Source organism: Cannabis sativa, chromosome 2, assembly GCF_029168945.1.
Source record: "Cannabis sativa cultivar Pink pepper isolate KNU-18-1 chromosome 2, ASM2916894v1, whole genome shotgun sequence".
In the NCBI taxonomy this organism is placed as follows: Eukaryota; Viridiplantae; Streptophyta; class Magnoliopsida; order Rosales; family Cannabaceae; genus Cannabis; species Cannabis sativa.
In genome coordinates this window covers 91444029-91463773 of record NC_083602.1, presented here as the reverse complement: position 1 = coordinate 91463773, position 19745 = coordinate 91444029, and the positions used below count along the sequence as shown (strand labels likewise).

Here is a 19745-nt window from a genome sequence, read left to right as displayed (position 1 = left end):
ACTCCATTCAAGCCATATATTGAATGCTAATTATTGTTATTTAATTCATGATGAGCATTTATTCATTTATAAATAGAGATATAGATATGAATATATGTACCAATTAATTATATGCAGATGTACTTTAATTATCGAATTCTACGCTATATAATTTAATTTAATAATTATTATAAAATATCATTAATCATACACCACCTTCCAAACTAATTTTAAGGGTAAACAAGGTAGGCCCACACCTAAGGACCCCCACCCTATCGAAGCCCCAAAAAATAAAAATAAATTTATTTTTATGTTACTTAATATAATAAATATTTAGTACAATAATTATTTCATTAGATGATAACAAGGCAATAGCAAGCTTGTTTCTTCAACCATTAGTCCTTTGGCACAATAGACCAACAAGTTTCAAACCACTAACCTCTACCATTAAATCAGAGAACACAACTAATGTTTAAAGAGTATAAATATTCTTATCACTTATAATAGATCATTGGTTAAAACATTACTTATTAGAGGAAAACATTCTAAGAATTAGGTTGTGATATAGATCATTTTTTTGGACCTTTGATTCTCCTTTACAATTTTTTCGACTACTCTTTTTGAAAGGAGCCCCATAATTTTATGTTGTTTTGGCCCCTATTTCCTCAAGCACCGGCCCTAACCACCTCTATACCTATACTATATAAGAGGAGAGAAATGACCCTAATCGAGGGATGATCATTTGGCCCTAGATCTACCCGAAGGCACAAACTCGAGAACTCAAAGCTTTTGTTATAGGAAGAAATTCTAACTATTTTAGGAAGTAATTGAAATGATGGTTTCACACTTGATCTAACATCATGTTGTTGCATGCATTATAGTAAATAGTATAATAAATTGATCCCCCAATAGACTAATTTAGTATCTTTATTTCATTTCAAGTCATAACTTTATTTTTGTCATAGTAAAATCTTTATTTTGGCAGTGAGCTTCCTAATGCGATGATTGATAATATTTTGGCCATAACTCTTTCAATATTACTCATAATTAGATGATTCAAGATGTTTTAGAAAGATAGAGGAGGGATTTAGAACTTTTATTCACAATATTTTTCTTCAAATTGAACACGTTATAGTCAAAATTTAACTTGAAGCTTCAGACTTGATTTTCGATCACAAACGGAGCGTATTGAGCATTCAAAATTTAGAATTTTTTACCATATTCATCTCATTTAATATGTTTCTTCTCATTTTCAATTCACATTATGAATTTTACCATTTAAGTCTGAAACAAATAGAAAACAAGCGTAATTATGTACAAAATGAATATAATCAATTGAAAACACACCTCTAAAACACTTTATAAAATACACCTAAACTAGCCTATCACTCCACCTCAATCTGGACATTCTCATTTGATACATGTTCACTGTCTTTAGAAAAGCTCTTGGTTCTCATGGCCATTTCATCTTCCTTGAAAACAATCTCTACAAATCATGCACTTTTTGAATCCAGGTTCTAAGCACCATACTCTGTATTAACTCTTTCAGGATAGCCTAGAAACATGCATCTCAAAGCTCTAGGCTGTAACTTATCGTGTCTAACATTCACAAATGTAGTACATCCAAACACTTTCAAGTAATCTAAGTTTGAGGGTTTATCTGTCCATAGCTTATGAAGTCTTGAAGTTGTTTGGCACAGATGGCGATCTGTTGATTAGGTAACAGGCTATTTTTAGAGTTTCTTCCCAAAATATTCTGTCTAAACCAACTCCTAGCATCATGCATCTAACCCTCTCAATCAAAAATATGTTCATCCTCTCAGCAACACTATTTTGCTAAGGAGTTTTGATCAAAGTTCTGTGTCTTTGGATTCTCATTTTGGCACAAAATTCCTTGAACTCATTTGAGCAGTACTCAAGGCCATTGTTAGTCCTTAGAACCTTGAGTTTTTGTTACCAGTTTGGTTCTCTAGCAATCTCTTTTATGTGTCAAAATTTCCTAGAGCCTCATCTTTGTTTTTCAAAAAATAAATCCAGACTTTCCTGCTATAACCATCTATTATAATGCTTATGAAATAATGTGCTTTACCTTTGGATGAAATCCTAGATGGCCCCCAAAGGTTAAAATGGACATAAGCTAACAGTTCTGTGGTGGTGTGTTTTGTCTTGTTGAACTTCAATTTACAAGCCTTTTCAAAATTACATTCATCACATAATTCAAGTCTTTCTGTTAGCTTCTCTTTGAACATTCTTTGCTTTTTGATTTCTTCAAGTCCTCTCTAACTTGCATGCCCCAATTTGAGGTGCCATAATTTTACTTGACAGTATTTAGTTGAGTGAATAACAGGTGCCGAATTAGTTTAGTCCAAACCAAACCAAACAATTAAGAATAGTTTAGTTCGAAACCACAATTTGAGCAAAAGTTATAATTATTCACTTATTTTTTTTCTTCAAGTAATTGTACATTTTTTTACAAGTTTTTTACTTTTATTTTCAAAGTATATATTTAAAATAATATGTAATAGGTGTATATAAATAACAATATAAAAATCAAAACATAACATAACATAAAAATTCAAAATTCAAACAATAAAAAACTTGACTAGGGTTGTACATCGGTCGGTTTGGACAGTATATCACATATACTTTCTAACCCAATCGAAAGTTCGGGTTGCTAAAATTTAAGTGCAACCCGCCCAATTTAAAAAAAAAAAATTTGTAAACTGACTAATGGTTTGGGCAGTTTGGTCGGGTTAATCCGCCCAAACCGGCCAATTTTTTTTGTTTTTTTTTTAGTTTCAAAGTCAAAGTTAATAAAAATTAAAAAGATAAATTAAAAATATGAGATTCCACCAAAGCACAACACAATATATATGACTTTGAAACTAACAATTAAGTATATAACTTTATATTATTATATATTTAATCATTTATGTTATATATAATAAAAACTAAAAAGTAAAAAAAAAAATCTAAAATCGGGTTGGTCGGGACATTCAGTTTAATTCAGCGGGTTGGACCTATTTTCAATCCGCCCAATTAATAGATTGGGCAGTTTGTAATTTTTTTGGGTTATTTCGGTTTGTAATTTTTATCAGTTTTTTCGGTTTGATTTGAGCGGTTTACGAATTTTTTTGTATAGCCCTAAACTTGACACATAAAAAAGTTCAATCTTTAATCTTCTAAATCCATTTGATCCAATTGGATAATTAATAGCGAAATTGGGTAATTAATTGCAAACTTTCTTTTATTTCATACATGTAGTCATATATATATATAGAGATATGATTTTGTCCTGTGATGTACTTTCACGGAATATATTCTGTGGTACATTAGATGGATCTCAGGGTACATTAAATGATTGTCAGGGTACGTTTATACTTTTTAACCCTAATTACCCCTAGATCAATCTTAGCTGTCAAATCAAATAACCCCCTCATCTAACGGCTGCTGTACATCACAGATTACAATCCGTGAAAGTACAATAACAGGACAAAATCATATCCCTATATATATAATATATATATAAATCAATTATTTATTATAAACGATCCAATCTGATTTAACCGTCAATTATATATTACGAACCACAATTGAACCATTAAGTGGTGAACGATCTAGATTAATTAGACCACCCAAAACAGTCTCCACAGTTATGGTGTACAGCGGTTCAAATTGCAACGGTCCGAATTTAAATCGCGGTTTGATGGTTTCTATGAACATCCTTAAGTGCCACGATAAAACTACTGATTTGACAAAGATTAAATGAGTTTAATCCCAACATTATTATTGTTATATTTTCATGGGAAATATAATTTGTCCTTTTGCAATATGTTATTTTTTGTTTTTGTTAATCAACTATGATTGTTTCAAAGTTTCTTCTTTGATATTGTAAGAAATTTTATTGAATTATTATTGATTTTGAATATCTTTTTTTTTTCTTTCATGGATGGCAATTTCATGCTATTTTGTAGTGTGTTCTCTTATAATTTTATGTACTTTAGTTAGTGAATAGTTATCACGCAAATATTAATTTGTTCCTTTTGGTTTATGTTTGATCAATTCTATATTGTAAGTTTGTCATTTTTTTGGTTAATTGAAAAGAGTTTCTCTTATTTGTGAGATCTGTGCGGCTTTATTTTTATCTAACTCGTAACATTTTTGTCTATATAGCCAATAAATATTCTTTCATTAAAAAAAAGCAAACAAACAAAGACTTTGGCATAGGAAATAAGCTCACTTTAAGTATTATTAACCTAAGTTATGAGATAATTATCATTAAACAAAAAAACAATCACCAAGTCAAAATAAATAAGAAAAAGGATAAAAGGGACGGCAGTTTTTGTAGTTACACTTACGGAAAAATAATACTAAAATAAAAATTATAAATTAATTCAAATAATAATAATAAGAAAAAGGGTTTATTTGCACCCCAAAATCTTATAAATACACTTAATTTTAATTATATTAGTTTTTTTTTTAATTTTTTTCTTCTAATTTATATTCTTAAATTATACTTATTAAACAAAAATAAATTTTATTTTAAATATTTTAACAAAAAAAGTCAAATTAGAAAAAATAAAAAAAATTATAAAAAAAGTATTAAATTTACATAAAATATTAAAATAATATGAGGAAAAAAATAAAATATATTAAAAGTAATTTTTAAAAATTATTTTGAATTGATTTTTTTTTTTGGTTTTTTCATTTTTACATTTTAAAACAGTTTTTTGTTTTTTTCCCTTTTTTTTTTTGCATTTTTACGGAATTCTATATAGAAACCCCTATTGCAACTAGCGCTGCAACCTAAATTGTAACAAAAAATAGTATAGAAACTCCTATTGCAACGAGTGCTGCAACCACTTTAGAAACCCAAACAGTAAATTAAAAAAATAGTATATGAAGTAATTTTTTTTTAAATATTAAAATGTATTTATCATTTTATAATGTGCCAATAAAATTTCTTTACTAATAATAACACCTCATTGAAATAGTCGTAGATACCCAAATTTTATTCACATATTCTTTACAACAAAAGCCATTATGTGTTTTATTTGTCCTTATTCACTTGTCACATTTTAAATCTAAATCCAAAGATAACAAACTAAGTTAGCATTGTTTGTTGCCTAATGTTACCATTTCACTTAATTATTTTATTTAATTTTTTAATCTTAATTTATTTTGTCTTTTTAGATAATTTGCAGTCCTTTATAGACAACTCCAACTCATTGTTTTTGTTTAGCAAAGCATCTTCATCATTCTCTCTTTTGTTTTCTCCTAAGATTCCCTCTTAATATTTCAACTCAAATTACTTTATTTCTAATTTAAATATAAGAGAAATGAGTTATAAAAAGTATATATATAAAGAAATGCTAAAACAACATGTTTAGAGGTGCTAGAAATCACTGGTGCCCAATAACAATGCTCTAAATATAAGTATTATTTCAACTCTAACTAATAATAATTAAAAACTCTTCGAATTGTTAAGGTTAAGAGAACAAAATTTTCTCCCTATTTATATTTTAAAAACTTGTTTTAGTTGAATATATTCATTCATATGGTTCAAATTTTATTCCAATACTAATTAGTACATATAGTTATTATTCAACTCAAAATCTCTACTTGAAGAAGTTCATATGGTTTAGAATTTTTGGCTATAAATTGGTAAGTTACAACTTTTTTTAAGTAATTATATGACACTAATTTTGCATATTAAACTATAATTTTTTTGGGGTTTATATGTTGATTAGTTTGATTTTGGTAGGTTTTGAAATAAGAAATGGCAGCTTCATTGGAAGATCTTCTAGTAGAAGATGGATTCAAAGGAAGAAAATCTTTCTCAAGGTCAAGAACTTCATTTAGATCAGAAAAGTCACCAAGTATGCCAACTTATCATGTTCAACAACAAGTCAAGAAAGATTTTGTTAGAACAACTCAAAGATCAAGATCAGATGTTGCTCGGTATAGTTATAATAAGCGCGTTGAATCACCAAGAATCGACGGTGTTAGGGCAAGAGACAATCTTGTTGGAAGATTTGGTGCAAGAGAATCAATCACTTCACATTCAAATAATGAGATTGTTGAGGTTCAAGATGAAGATGAAGATGAAGAAAATGACATATTTTCGGATGAAGTTAAGGGAAAAAAAGTGTTTGAAAAAATTCAAAGTAAGAAGTTGAGTCATGAGAAGGTTGCTCTTGATGAAGTTGCTATTCAAGCAATGGTGTCAATCTTAAGTGGATACATCAAAAGGTTTCTTAAAGAAAAGGAATTTCGAGTAATGATTCGCGGGAGTTGTTTGTCTATTCTTGATTTTCTCGAACGAAAAAGAGGTGAGACTGAGAGTAGAGTCATATCAACACTTGAGGAAGCCATTGATACCATAGAAAAATCTGTAGAGGAATCTTCAATGAGCACAAAAGATATGAAGAAAGTTGTTATGCAACTTAGTGTTCTTGTGGGAATGAACACAAATGATAACATAAAAAAAGTGTTATCATCTTGTGCTCATCTCTACCTAAGTGTTATATATAAGTTCCAAAAGAAAGACAGAGTGGCTGCAAAGCATGTCTTGCAAGTTTTCTGCGATTCGCCTAGTCATGCCCGAACCGAGCTCTTGCCCGAATTATGGGATTACCTATTCTCTCCTCACCTTTCACACTTGAAAATTTGGTACAATCAAGAAGCAAATTCTTTACTTGACACACAAGAAAAGCCAAGAAAATTGAAGCTTCTTGACAAAATGTACAACGAATTAGTTGATTCGGGTACTTACCAATTTGCAATTTACTACAAGGATTGGCTAACCGAAGGAGTTGAAACCACACCAGTCCCTTCCATTCTTGCCCCAGTTTTGGTTAGTGAGAGTCAAAAAGGTAATTCTTCAGAGATGTCTAGTAGTCCTAATTCTAATCCTTTTTCGCCTCAACCAATGGTTAGTAAGACACTCTATAATGCTATGTTTCGCCGAGCAAGTAAGGCGGTTTCTGAAGATTTAGAGATAGAGAATTCTGATGATTCTCCTGTTGTTAAACATACATTAACAGAAGTAAGTAATAGTACTAATGCTAATATTTGCCTTAAGCTTTTTTACTTGGAAAATTTAGTGTTAGTTTTTGATATTGTTATGACCCTTTTCAGGATAATGGACTTATGATAACATCAAAGGAAAATTTGAGTGTTCTTGAAGAGAAAGATTTATCAGAAAATGAGAAATTTGTCAACTCAGAAACATGTCATGAAATATCAGAAGAGAATGAGCTTATTACACTCAAAAGGCTAGCAAAATCTGTTTTTGAACCAGACAATAATACCATTGACTTTGCTACTATTATTCCTCTTACAAATGTACTTAAAATTCTGTTTATTTTCATTATTTACTTTCTGTTTTTCATCTTTTTTTTTTAATTACTGACTTAATTTGTTTCTAAGTGCAGATAATCAATGAAAAGCATGATTCTTCTGAAGGTTAGTTAACTTTTCGGTTGCGTTTGGTTTGTTTGGTCGTTTTTTAAGTAACGGAATGTCATTCCAATAAAATAATTTTCCTACCATTTCAGTAGAATGACTATTTCCATTCTCATTTATTTTCGTGTGTTTTCATTCCTCTCAACCAAACGCACCTTAATATTTCTATATAGTATTTTCCCTTTGAATTTTGATACTAAAATAAGTCAAAATATATTTATTTTTTTCATAGAATTTTATGGGGATGTTGTTGAAGAAAAATCATCATCTTCTCTCCCAAGTATTCCTGAAGACTTCATTTGCCCTCTAACTAGACGAATATTCGAAAATCCCACGAGTATAGAAACCGGCCATACATTTGAGCAAAAAGCCATCAAAGCTTGGTTTGATCAAGGAAACAAAACATGCCCAACAACAGGAAAAGTATTGGAATGCAATGAAGTCCCTTCAACAAACTTAATACTAAAGCGAGTAATAGAAAGCTGGAAAACCCAACATTGTAGGCATCTCTTCGCTTTAGCTTCTCAAGTAATCGAAAACTCGGGAACAAAACAAGAAATTGAAACAACCCTTTTGATCTTAGAGCAACTTTTTACTAATTTTGGCGAAGAGGAGCGAACCAACAATGCTAAACGCCTTATCTCAATTGGCGGTTTGCAGTTTCTTATGCATCAACTCGAGTATGGAAGTCTCGAGACAAAAACATGTTTGATAAAACTGTTGTCATGTTGTATTGAAGTAGAATCAAGATGTAGGAATCAAATAGCTAGAGATATTAGCAAGAAATGTCTTCTTGAGCTACTTCATTGCAAGGATATTAAGGCGAGAGAAAGCGCGGTTTTGTTGATCATTGAACTCATTTGCCTCAAGAGGTATGTTTTTAAAGCGATGTTGCTTAAATGGTCAGGCATGTGGTTTGCTCTCACAACGTCTGAGGCTCGAGTCCTTTTTTTACTATAGTTTTATGTTATTCAAATTTTGTTGGATATTTAGTTTTTTTTAAGTGAATTTCTTTGTTATTGCAGGAAAAAGGATGTTATAGAATTTTTAAGTGGATTGGAGAATGAAAATGGAGGATTAGAAGATACAATGCATATTATACTTCTTTACCTTCATATTTCTCCACCTTTTCAAAGACCTTTAGTTGCTGTGGTTTTGTTATACTTGGATCTCTTGGTATGTTTCCACCTATAAACGAATCTTTTTCTTTTTTCATTTTGAATTCCATTCTAGCAAAACACTTTAAAAGGGGGAATTCGAACGAAGGGTATTTTGGTCATTAAAATAATACAAGGTCAAAAATAGTATAATTCTTTTTCATAAGAGTATTTTGGTCATTTTAAAAATTGTAGGACTCCAAACTGATAGTTCGTCAAAATACAAAGTCTAAAACAGTATAAACTCCAAATATTAATACGTGTTAAAGAATATGTATTAAATTGTAACCGAACAAAAGAATGGACTAAATGAAAATGATTTTCTTTCAATTACATAACTAATCATGTTTGTCAAACATCTTTGCTTGTCTAGACTCTTTGTAATATTTTGCAAAATCATTGTCTTTAGTCATAAATGAAAATGAAAATGAAATTGAATGACCAAAGTTGTGTTTGACAGGTAGAGCCTTCTAGTAAGTACAGCATATATAGAGAAGAGGCAGTTGATGCATTAACAAATGCACTTGATCACAGTTTGGCTGATGAGAAAATAAGAGAAAATTGTTGCAGAGCACTTCTTATGTTAGGGGGTCAATTTTCTTCCTCTGGAAAATTAATGACAGAGACTTGGATTTTAAACCAAGCAGGGTATTTCAAAGGGAATCAACCAGAGAATGATGAAGATAATTCACTTGTTGATGATACATATTGTGTGGTACATTTTCATCTCACTTAATTCTTTTTTACTTGCTCCAAAAATCTTGATTATATACTTATAATCATTGCTATGGCAAAATATAGTGTTCAACATTGCAAAATTTGGTGCCTATGAGAGGGTATTGTCCAATTAGTTATAAATTATTGACCAATCTCATACTAAGACTATGTTTGGTAGGGAAAAGGCGAATTCGGAGAATGGAGAGTTGATGAAAGATATAAAATATATTATGAGAGTATATTTGTAATTTCAAATAAATGATGATGGAAAGTGAGTCTAAATTGGAGATTTGAAAGAATTTACTCTCCGTCCAACTATTCTTTTCTTTTGTCAATTTCTAGACAAGAGAACTTGTCATCTCCTTCTGTCTCTCTCCTACCAAACATAGCCGATATCTCTACTCAAAAACCACAACTATAAAGTGACTAGTTAGGTAGGATTCACGAGATTCATCTCAAAATTTAATTGACAATAAGCAAAGTAACTCCTGATCTTATCTACGAATTGACATATTTATTCGATGTAGGACAATCTAATATTATGTCCTTATTGATACACATATTTATTCAATTTTCGCTTCTATTAAATCAAAAATTTTGAGTCCGTCACTGAACTAACATGTGCCACATATATTGTATTATCATAATATATATATAGGAAGATGAGGAAGAAAAGAATGAAGAATGGTTAGGAAAGATGTGCACATCATTGGTTGGTAATGGAAGAAGGTCATTTTTAGAAGGGATTTCAAAGTGTGTTGTTAGATCAAAAGACATGGAGGAGTTGGTATTAGTAAGGGTGTGCCTAATCACTGTGACATGGTTGAGCTTTTCATTATCTTCTTCAATCTCAAATTCTGAGCTTCAAATCTCAGCCTTCTCACTTCTCATTTCTATTCTTAAACAAACTTTGGAAAATGGTCTCAAAATTGAACACAAGATCCTTGCCTCCTCTTCTTTACTCAGTTTCACAAAAATGCCAGGTCAGTTTTATTATAAAATCATGCACAAAACAAAATGATATACTTCATTATTCAAAACACAATATATATATATTATACATATTTTTTTGAATATTTATTTTATTGGTATATAATGGTCTTCAAACATTTAAAAAAAAAAAAAAATTACTGAGGCTAGCTCAGTGGTGAGGGAGAGGTGAAAAAATAAATAGGGCATAGTTCGAACTCAAGACTCCTAAATTATTTGAAATAAGTAATATTAATAAGCTGCACTAAAAAAAATATTTGAAAAGAAATTCTTTGTGCAATTTTCCTATGTTTGGAATAAAAGGAATACATTTGAAAAGAAATGAAAAATTAATATATTTTTTTTTGAGAAAATTATAAATTTTATGAGTTTTATACAATGTGTACAAAAACATGACTTTTTTTTTCAAAAATTTTATTTTATGAAAAAAAATTAAATGAAAAATAAAAAATATGAAAAAAAAACATTTAAGATAAGAGTAACTATTTATTTCAGAGTAACCAGTTACTTTATACTATTTTTCTTATATCTTTTATTATTATTTTTTTTAATTTTCCTCTAAAATAACTTTTTTGAATAAAAAAATTATATTTTGCAAAATACTACCTTAAAAACTATCAAAATCAAAATTCTCCTTTTTTTTCTTTAAAGAAAAGTAAGAGTTAATTTAATAGGGTTTAATATGATTTTATAAAGTTTAGAGCAATTCTACAAAATATTCCAAAAAAGTAAAGGATTAAAAGAAGAGTAATTGGCGGCATAAATATTTAAATTTAACTCCTAATTGTAAATAAATACATAAATTTAATTTTTGACGGTAATAATACCTAAATTATATATTTGGAGCTCTGTAGGTACTTAATTGTTCAAATATTAAGTTATTATCCACATGTCATTTTTTTATTGGTATATTTAAATTAATTTTTTTAAAAAATATAATTTTAATGACTTGGAGCAATCAAGAATTGCCATGTGACAATTTACTTAAACTTAACAGTCAGGTACCTACAAAAGTTCCAAAATTATAAATTACAGCCAAAAATTAAACTTAAGTATGTATTTACAACTAAGAGTTAAACTTAAGTATTTATGCCGCAAATTACTCTTAAAAGAAAACCCATAATAAATCTTAAGATTTTGTTAACTTTCTTTTTCTCTATATTATTTTCTCAAACAAATTCAATATTATTTATATTTTTGTTTGAGAAAGTATTATTAATATTTATATTTTAATTTTTAATACATGTATATATGTTTGTTGTAGCAGAATGCAGAGTACTTTTGATGTCAATGGCAGAAAATATTACAGGTCCTTTGCCAAGCCTTGCTGAAGAGACATGGACTGCAAAAATGCTCTATGCTATTATATCTGGTCATGAATTGTAAAATATATTAATACAATATATATAACATAACAATTATAAACATATAATATCTATCTTATACTAAATGTGGCTATCTAACAAAAATTATTAGTTTACAATTTTTTTATTTTTCCATTAACTTAAAACTAACATAGTTAAATTAATCAATTAAGTATAATTTTAAATATCGAAATTTAATTTATTTATTAAAATATAACTTAGATAATTATTTAAAATTAAATAATTATTATATATATAAATCTTAATTTAAATTTAAATTAAATACTAATTCAATTGATTAATTATACTTTACAACAAATTTATATTACTTATTTATTTTAAAAAAAATTATTTTTTTTATATCATATTAGTCATATTACAAACATAAATTTAGACACTCTTAAAATTCTAGATGAGATATTTATTAAATCCTCACACAAAAATTCTCACTTTTTTTCCTTTGACTTTCTTTATTATAATGAAAGGGTAATAATTAATTATTAATGTTTAATATATTTTGTATTAGGTTAATAATAATTTTTTCCTTTAAAATTTTAACAAGTATTAAATCGTACAATTGAATTTTTTAGACTCTTAAAAAATTTTCTCGAACCATTGAGATTCTTGAGTTCAAGAACTTCTGTCCAATTCCGTTTATTTTATCAATATGACGATTGTCTATGTACCAAATCATGCCATTTAAAATTTAACATGTATTAAATTATACCTCCTAAACTTTTATCTACGTGTATTCTTTATTAAAATTAGAAGTCCTTAAATTTAACAATCTTAATAATTTGAGAGAAATTTTTAACGACCTAAAAAGGTCCGGAAGTATAAATTAGTACATGTGAAAGTTCAGAGGACAAAATTTTCTAATCAACCTTTATATTAAGAGTGTATTTAGACAATTATAGTGTAATTGAAAGTAATTATATAATTTAACATATTTTTTTTGACTATACAATTACACAATAATTGTGTAATTAGAAGTAATTTTGGGATCTAAATACACTCTTAAATTCAAACATCTTCCTATATATAAGAGGCATACCTCTTGAAAGGTGCCTAAAGCGTCAAGCTTAAAATTATAATTAGTGAAGTGACTACAAATTCAAAGTCTATAAAATAATAAAGATACTATGGTAATATAAGTATAGGAAATGGACCAATATGATAAACACAAAAAGAAAATAATGAAACAAAACAATAATTCAAAAAAGAATAGAAGGTTTAGCAAGGCAAGCATAGGGAAAATAACATTGCTTTTGTGACACTCTTCTAATTCTAACACCATTTCTTTCTTATGAAAATAAAAAAATATCTATTAGGTAAATCAGACAAATATGAAGATATATACTATACATTATATAGAAAAATTAATAAAATTAAGCTTACTAAGCCATTCATCATAAAAAAGAAGCAACAACCCTAACTAAAGGTTCAAAAAGCCAGCAACTATCAAGTATCAAACGAATGTGAGGAATACTAGGTTCCCAACTCTCAATGGTCTTCACCCCTAGTAGAACAATACGCACTACCCAGAAGTTTCGACCACCCAACTTGCCAAGAAAGAACCCCATCACACAAATTTGTCTAAGAAAATAGAGTCCCTATGCCAGGCAACAACCACATTGACAACGATTGCTTGCCCATAAAACACCAAGTAGCGGATCCATCAACCTGATCGAAACTCAAAAAAGATAAAAGGGAAGCAAATCGAGGAAAAAAAGAGACCAATGAGAAAACATTGCTAGGCGAGAATAAGACCTTTAATCAGAGCCACATCCATACCCATAACAGAACCGATCTTCGGTAGCAAATTACAAACTTTGTTGGCAACATCTGACGCTAATAGAGAGAAACCCTAGAAAGTATTTTTTTTAACACCATCTTATTTTGATTGGTATGATACCGAATCCTACTTATTTTATCTCAATTATAATATGTGATTCGATACTAAATTATATTAATAGTTATATGCCATATAAAGTAGCATGTTGATTGGTGGTGCTTCTTAGTAATATTTTATGAAAAAATAGGACACCCTAGGTGTCCTTGAGTATTTATCAAGAGCATTTTTATTGGGTACTGGTAGTGTCTAGTACCTTCTAGATGTGTCATTTTGTGATTGGTTAGTGATATTCTCTAAAAGTTATTTACATTAAATTATATAGAATTCGACACTTAATTACACTAATAGTGATATTATATCTTAGAAGATACTAGACAGCACTTGTGCTTTTAGCATTTCTCATTTATCAAATATTGCTCTCACTAATATAGTTGGAACTCGGAATAATTATCCTACAACAAAGGGGCTAATTATTACAATTATTTTTTAGTATTGCTATTGGGCATTAATAGTGCCCAACACCTTTCATATGTGTCATCCTACGATTGGTTAGCGATATTCCTTAAAAATTTATTTTGTTAAGTTATATGAGAACCGCTACTTAATTACACCAATAACGATATGACACCATAAAAAATGCTAAGCACCAATCGTGTCTTTTAGGAATTCTCATTTTTTTAAGCTGTTGTAATTGGTAATAGCAACCAATTTATTATGAACCATATTAAATGAGAAATTTGGCTTAGCATGCTTAAATATAAAACACGATCTCTCTCTCTCTCTCTCTCCCCCCACCTGAAGCCCCAAAATTCACAAGCTCAACTACACCCGAAACCCCCAAAATCCCCACCATCGCCGGAGTTTTCAACCCATCGCTCATTTTCGATATTTTTTTTCATAGTTTTCACGATGTCGCTTAACACATTGCTAAATGTCTCTAAATCACACTTAAGTTTTCACGATAATTAATGGTGTTTATATATGTGCTTTTATTTTTTAGTCTCATGTTGCAAATATATCGCTAAAATTATCACTTAATTTCGCTAATCATCGCTAAATTTCATCCTTCACCTCATGTGATATATCATTACAAATACATCGCTAAATATCACAAAAAATTAGAAAAAAAATAAAAGAGAAAAAAATGCAAAAAACAAGCGATAGGTTGAGAACTCTGACGATGGATGGGGATTTGGGGGTGGTTGAGCTCGTGGATTTTGGGGCTTCGGGGTGGAGACAGTGAGACTTAGAGAGAGAGAGACTGTGAGAGAAGACGATGGTGGGGGCTTGTGAATGGAGTTCTAGGTCTGGGTTTGACGGCGGGGTTTTGGGTCGGGAACGTCATAGAGAGAGAGAGAGAGAGAGAGAGAGAGAGAGAGAGAGAGAGAGAGAGAGAGAGAGAGAGAGAGAGAGAGAGAGAGAGAGAGAGAGAGAGAGAGAGAGAGAGAGAGAGAGAGAGAGAGAGAGAGAGAGAGAGAGAGAGAGAGAGAGAGAGAGAGAGAGAGAGAGAGAGAGAGAGAGAGAGAGAGAGAGAGAGAGACTTTTTTGAATGTAAGGATATTTTTGAAAAGAAAGAATATTAAAAGTATAAATACCCTATTTCTAATTAAACAATGTATTAAAGAACTATATTTTATATTCAGTTAAATTCATTCACAAGAGACTCTCAAATAGGGATGTACATTTTTCCCATGGGGATGGGGCCCCGCGGGGACCTGCCCCTATATGGGGCGAGGATTTCCTGTCTAAATGGAAAACGAGGCGTGAACGGGGATCAAATTTTGTCCCCGAATGTTAAACGGGGCGGGGACGGGGATGACACTCCCCGCCCCGACGGGGACCCGTTTAATTTATTAATTCTTTTTTATTAATATTTTATATTTTATATATGTGTTTGTATTTTTTTAGTATATTAATATCATTTTTATAATTTTTGAAGTTGTGTTTTTGTATACTGATTACTATATTAAATAGTAAATAATATGTACTATTTTATCTTTTATGCAATTTAATAATTTTATACATTTAAATTTTTAAAATAAATTTTATTTTTATAATAGGGGATTTCCCACCCCGTCTCCGCCCCATTAGTGGATTCCCTGCTATGTTCCCGATAGGGGAATAAACAGGAATGAGGATTAAAATCCTTAACAGAGATAGGAACGAGAAAAGCACTCCCCGCTAATTCTTCGCCCCGTGTGCATCCCTTCTCAAAAGGTCTATAAAATGCCATATATCTCTAAAATAATAGTGCTAGCAAAATAAATTATAATCTACTAATCTAACAAAAATGGGCACACCAAACTGCAACCAAATATAGACATTTAATTATGGCAAGCAAAGAAAAAATAATATAGACATGATTCGTCCACGTAAAAGTTAAGATTTTTTTTATTGTTCATGGAATCATGGTAGTGGATAATTTGTAATTTGTATTTTAATGTATGATATAGTTACAATATACATCTTACATGTTTTTTATTTTTTATTTTTAAACATGACTCACTGTTTAAATTTTATTTTCGACAAAATAAATTATATAAAAATTTTCAAAAGTAAATATATGCTATTATAACTATAATAGAAATGAGTTGTTGTTTTATAAATTTATTATTTATTATTTTATTTATTTTAATTTGTTGTTAGAGACATATGATAATAATTTATTTTATTATATTGTTAGTTATGTTAAAAAATTAATTTTTTAATAAATATTAAATAATTTAATATTAAAAAGTAATCAATCCTCATAATCGATTCAATCTACACTTTTGTATTTTTACGAATTGGATTTAAGTTTTAAACGAATTAAGTTGGATCTCAAACATGAAATTCACACTTTAGTATGGATTGGATGTACTATGAGCAAAAATAATATTAATTAAATTGAATGAATACTCCTAATTTTCAACAAAATAAGAAATAAATTTGGAAATTACAGAGAAAAGAAAAGAGAGTGATGTAAGAAAGTTAAATATTTCATAATAATAACAATGAAAATTGTTAAAGGGTACCATTGGTGTCTAGCACCTTCCTTAGTGTCATATCGCTATTAGTGTAATTAAATAGCAAGTCCCATATAACTTAAGAAAATAAGTTTTAGGAAATATCGCTAACCAATCATAAGGTAACACCTATGAAAGGTGCTGGGCACACTAGTACCCAATAACAATGCTCTAATAGCAATCTATGGCAAAAAAATGTCATCTCTTGTTCAATACATCCCATAGAAAAGACCATTAATTAATTTCACTCTATCAAAAGTTTTGCCATCAATAGCATTTTGGATATTCAACTATATATGATAATTATTCACCTAATAAAATTTATTAATTATTAGTTCCAATAATTCAACATATTTTACACCATTTCCATCTATAAATATATATACCACAATTTCACTACCTTATCACACAAGTTAGACTTTCCTTCTTCTTTCTTTTTCAACTTTGTTCAAGGTAAGCTATTTTTCTCTTAATTTTGCAATGAAGGTAGAAACATTTTTTTTTGTTGTGCATACTATATAAATATTTGAATTCTTAACAATTTTTTTTTTTGTCTTCTTCAAGGGACATACAAAAATGGGAACTGAAGGTGGCCAATATAGTAGAGTTGTGAGAGCACCACACACCAAACCACCATTCACACTAAGCCAAATCAAGAAATCCATTCCGCCCCATTGCTTCAACCGCTCTCTTCTCCGTTCCTTCTCTTATCTCCTTCGAGACCTTTTTTTCGCCTCTTTATTCTACTACGTAGCAACCTCTTACTTCCACCTTCTCCCACACCCACTTTTGTACATGGCTTGGCCACTTTACTGGATCTCCCAAGGCTGCATTTGCTTCGGTGTTTGGATCATTGCTCACGAGTGCGGTCACCATGCTTTTAGTGACCACCAATGGGTGGATGACACTCTTGGCTTTATCTTCCACTCTGCTCTTCTCGTCCCATACTTCTCGTGGAAGTATAGTCACCGTCGCCACCATTCCAACACTGGCTCTATTGAGAGCGATGAAGTGATTGTTCCAAAGAGGAAATCACAAATGCCATGGCATTACAAATACCTCAACAATTCATTAGGGAGATTCTTAAGGCTTGGTCTTACCGTGATTTTCGGTTGGCCTTTGTATGTGTGTTTCAATGCATTAGGTAGACCATATGATCGCTTCGCTTGTCATTTTGATCCTTACTCTCCAATCTACTCAAAAAGCGAAAGGCTTCATATACTAATTTCAGATATTGGTGTTTTAATTACTATATTTGTATTGTACCAACTCAGCTCGGTTAAAGGGTTGAGTTGGGTTGTGATCACGTACGGGATGCCATTACTAGTAGTAAATAGCATCCTTGCGGTGATCACATACTTAAATCACACTCACCTTGCATTGCCACATTATGACTCGTCGGAATGGGATTGGTTTAGGGGTGCTTTGTCAACGGTTGACCGAGATTTCGGAGTTCTCAATGGGGTTTTTCATAACATCACAAACACTCATGTGGTGCACCATTTATTCTCAACAATGCCACATTACAATGCAGTGGAAGCAACCAAAGCTGTGAAGCCAATATTGGGAGAGTATTATTGTTTTGATGACACTCCGGTAATTAAAGCTATGTGGAGAGAGGTTAAGGAGTGTGTCTATGTTGAGTCAGATGATGAATCTTCTAATAAAGGTGTTTTATGGTATAAGAACAAGTTCTAAATCAAGTACCAAATGTAGCAACAAAATAATTATGTATTTACATAAATATTTATTGAGTGAGTATATATGTATGTATGTATTGTTCAAGGTGAGAAAGAGTGAGTTTATAATGAAGAATAAAATATTATTTAAGGTGACAAAAGAGATCGACTCCTGCCTCTTTGAAAAATGGAAAGAGAATGTTAATTAAGACATTTATTTAAGTAGTGTTTGATAACACTTTTATTTTTAAATTTTTTAATCACAAGCATAAAAGTAAAATTTTAAAAATGTGTTCTATAACTACTTTTATTTTTTAATTTTCAAAACAAAAAATAAAAGTGTATTTTTTAAAATTTATTTTCATTTGTTGATTTTATTTTAGTCGAGTGTGGGGTCGGAGTCCAACTCCGGGACCATGGTCGGGACTGGGACCATGGTCGGGCGAAAGCCGAGTCTGGGTCTAGGTTCGGGCCTAGCACCAGGTTTGGGGTCCGAGTTCAGGTTTTGAGTTCGGGGCACGGGTCTGGGTTTAGGGTCTGGGTCTGGGTTCGAGTCGGGGTCCAGGTCAAGGTTGGAGTTCGAGCCTGGGTCTACAGTTCGGGTCCTGGTTCGGGGTTTGGGTACAGGTCTAGGCCTAGCACCGGGACTGGGGTCCGAGTTTGGTTTGGGTCCTAGTCTGGGGTTTGGGTATGGATTCGAGTCCAGTCCGATGTTGGGTCGGGGTACGGGTCCGGGGTCCGGGTCTGGGTTCGAGTTTGGGGCTGGGGTCAGGGTCGGGGTCCAAGCCCGAGGTTCAAATTTGGGTTTGGGTTTGGGTCTGAGTCAGAGTCCGGGGTCGAGGGCTAGGCCGGGGTTAGGGTTCGGGTCTAGGTCGGCGTCCAAGGTTCGAGTGCGGAGTCCCAAGTCAAGATCCTGGTCCAGGTCGGGATCTGGGTTCGAGGTCCAGGTCTGGGTCAGGGTCCGGATCTGGGTCGGGGTCCAGTTTGGGTCAGGGTCGGGGTTCAGGTTCTAAGGTCTAGGTTGGGGTGGGAGTCCAAATAAGGAAAAAAAAACTGTTTAAAAAAATTTTGAAACTGAATTTTTTTTGTTTTTAAAATTTTGATTCTCAATTGAAAAATTAAAAAAGTGAATAATTTTATAAAACATGATTTTGGAAAAAAATTTCACTTATTCTAATTTTAAAATAAAAAAGTGTACATATATATGGGTGCGCCAATGAGAAATAATACTAGGTATATACGTGTATATATATATAATCTAATGAGTAAAAGAAACAATATTGTAAAATCTTGTATTGTATTAATTATTATAATTATTTTTGTGTAATGACCGTCTAACTATGTTAATTTAATCTATATATGCCATTTACTTTTTAAAAAAATTATTACGATTATAGATTTTAATACAATATGAATCGTATTATTTAACACATAATAAATGATCTGTATTAGCTTGTATTATAATATTTAGAATTTGACTGAGGTTGCTTAAATAGTCATACATGTGTGACAGTCAGTAGTCCTGTGATCTG

General features: G+C 30.8%; 2 protein-coding genes across 2 annotated transcripts; both read left to right on the top strand.

Annotated features, from left to right (window-relative positions):
- Positions 1-5683: 5683 nt before the first annotated feature.
- Positions 5684-11742, top strand: LOC133034605 (putative E3 ubiquitin-protein ligase LIN-2). Its single transcript, XM_061109720.1, has 8 exons — positions 5684-7124; positions 7229-7326; positions 7416-7450; positions 7539-8318; positions 8472-8622; positions 9064-9336; positions 9979-10303; positions 11578-11742. The coding sequence occupies exons 1-8, from the start codon at positions 5759-5761 to the stop codon at positions 11694-11696; spliced, it is 3147 nt and encodes a 1048-aa protein (XP_060965703.1). The 5' UTR covers positions 5684-5758; the 3' UTR covers positions 11697-11742.
- A 5183-nt stretch (positions 11743-16925) lies between these two features.
- LOC115717643 (delta(12)-oleate desaturase-like) lies at positions 16926-18374 on the top strand. The gene is made up of 2 exons (XM_061111051.1): positions 16926-16987; positions 17099-18374. Exon 2 carries the CDS (start codon positions 17111-17113, stop codon positions 18230-18232), a length of 1122 nt encoding a protein of 373 aa, XP_060967034.1. The 5' UTR covers positions 16926-16987; positions 17099-17110; the 3' UTR covers positions 18233-18374.
- The last annotated feature ends 1371 nt before the right edge of the window (positions 18375-19745 follow it).

Coding starts and splice junctions, on each gene's coding strand:
- LOC133034605 (XM_061109720.1), top strand. CDS start 5,759: ATGGCAGCTTCATTGGAAGATCTTCTAGTAGAAGATGGATTCAAAGGA. Junction 7,327..7,415: donor CTATTATTCCTCTTACAAAT/GTACTTAAAATT, acceptor TTCTAAGTGCAG/ATAATCAATGAAAAGCATGA. Junction 9,337..9,978: donor TGGTACATTTTCATCTCACT/TAATTCTTTTTT, acceptor ATATATATATAG/GAAGATGAGGAAGAAAAGAA.
- LOC115717643 (XM_061111051.1), top strand. CDS start 17,111: ATGGGAACTGAAGGTGGCCAATATAGTAGAGTTGTGAGAGCACCACAC.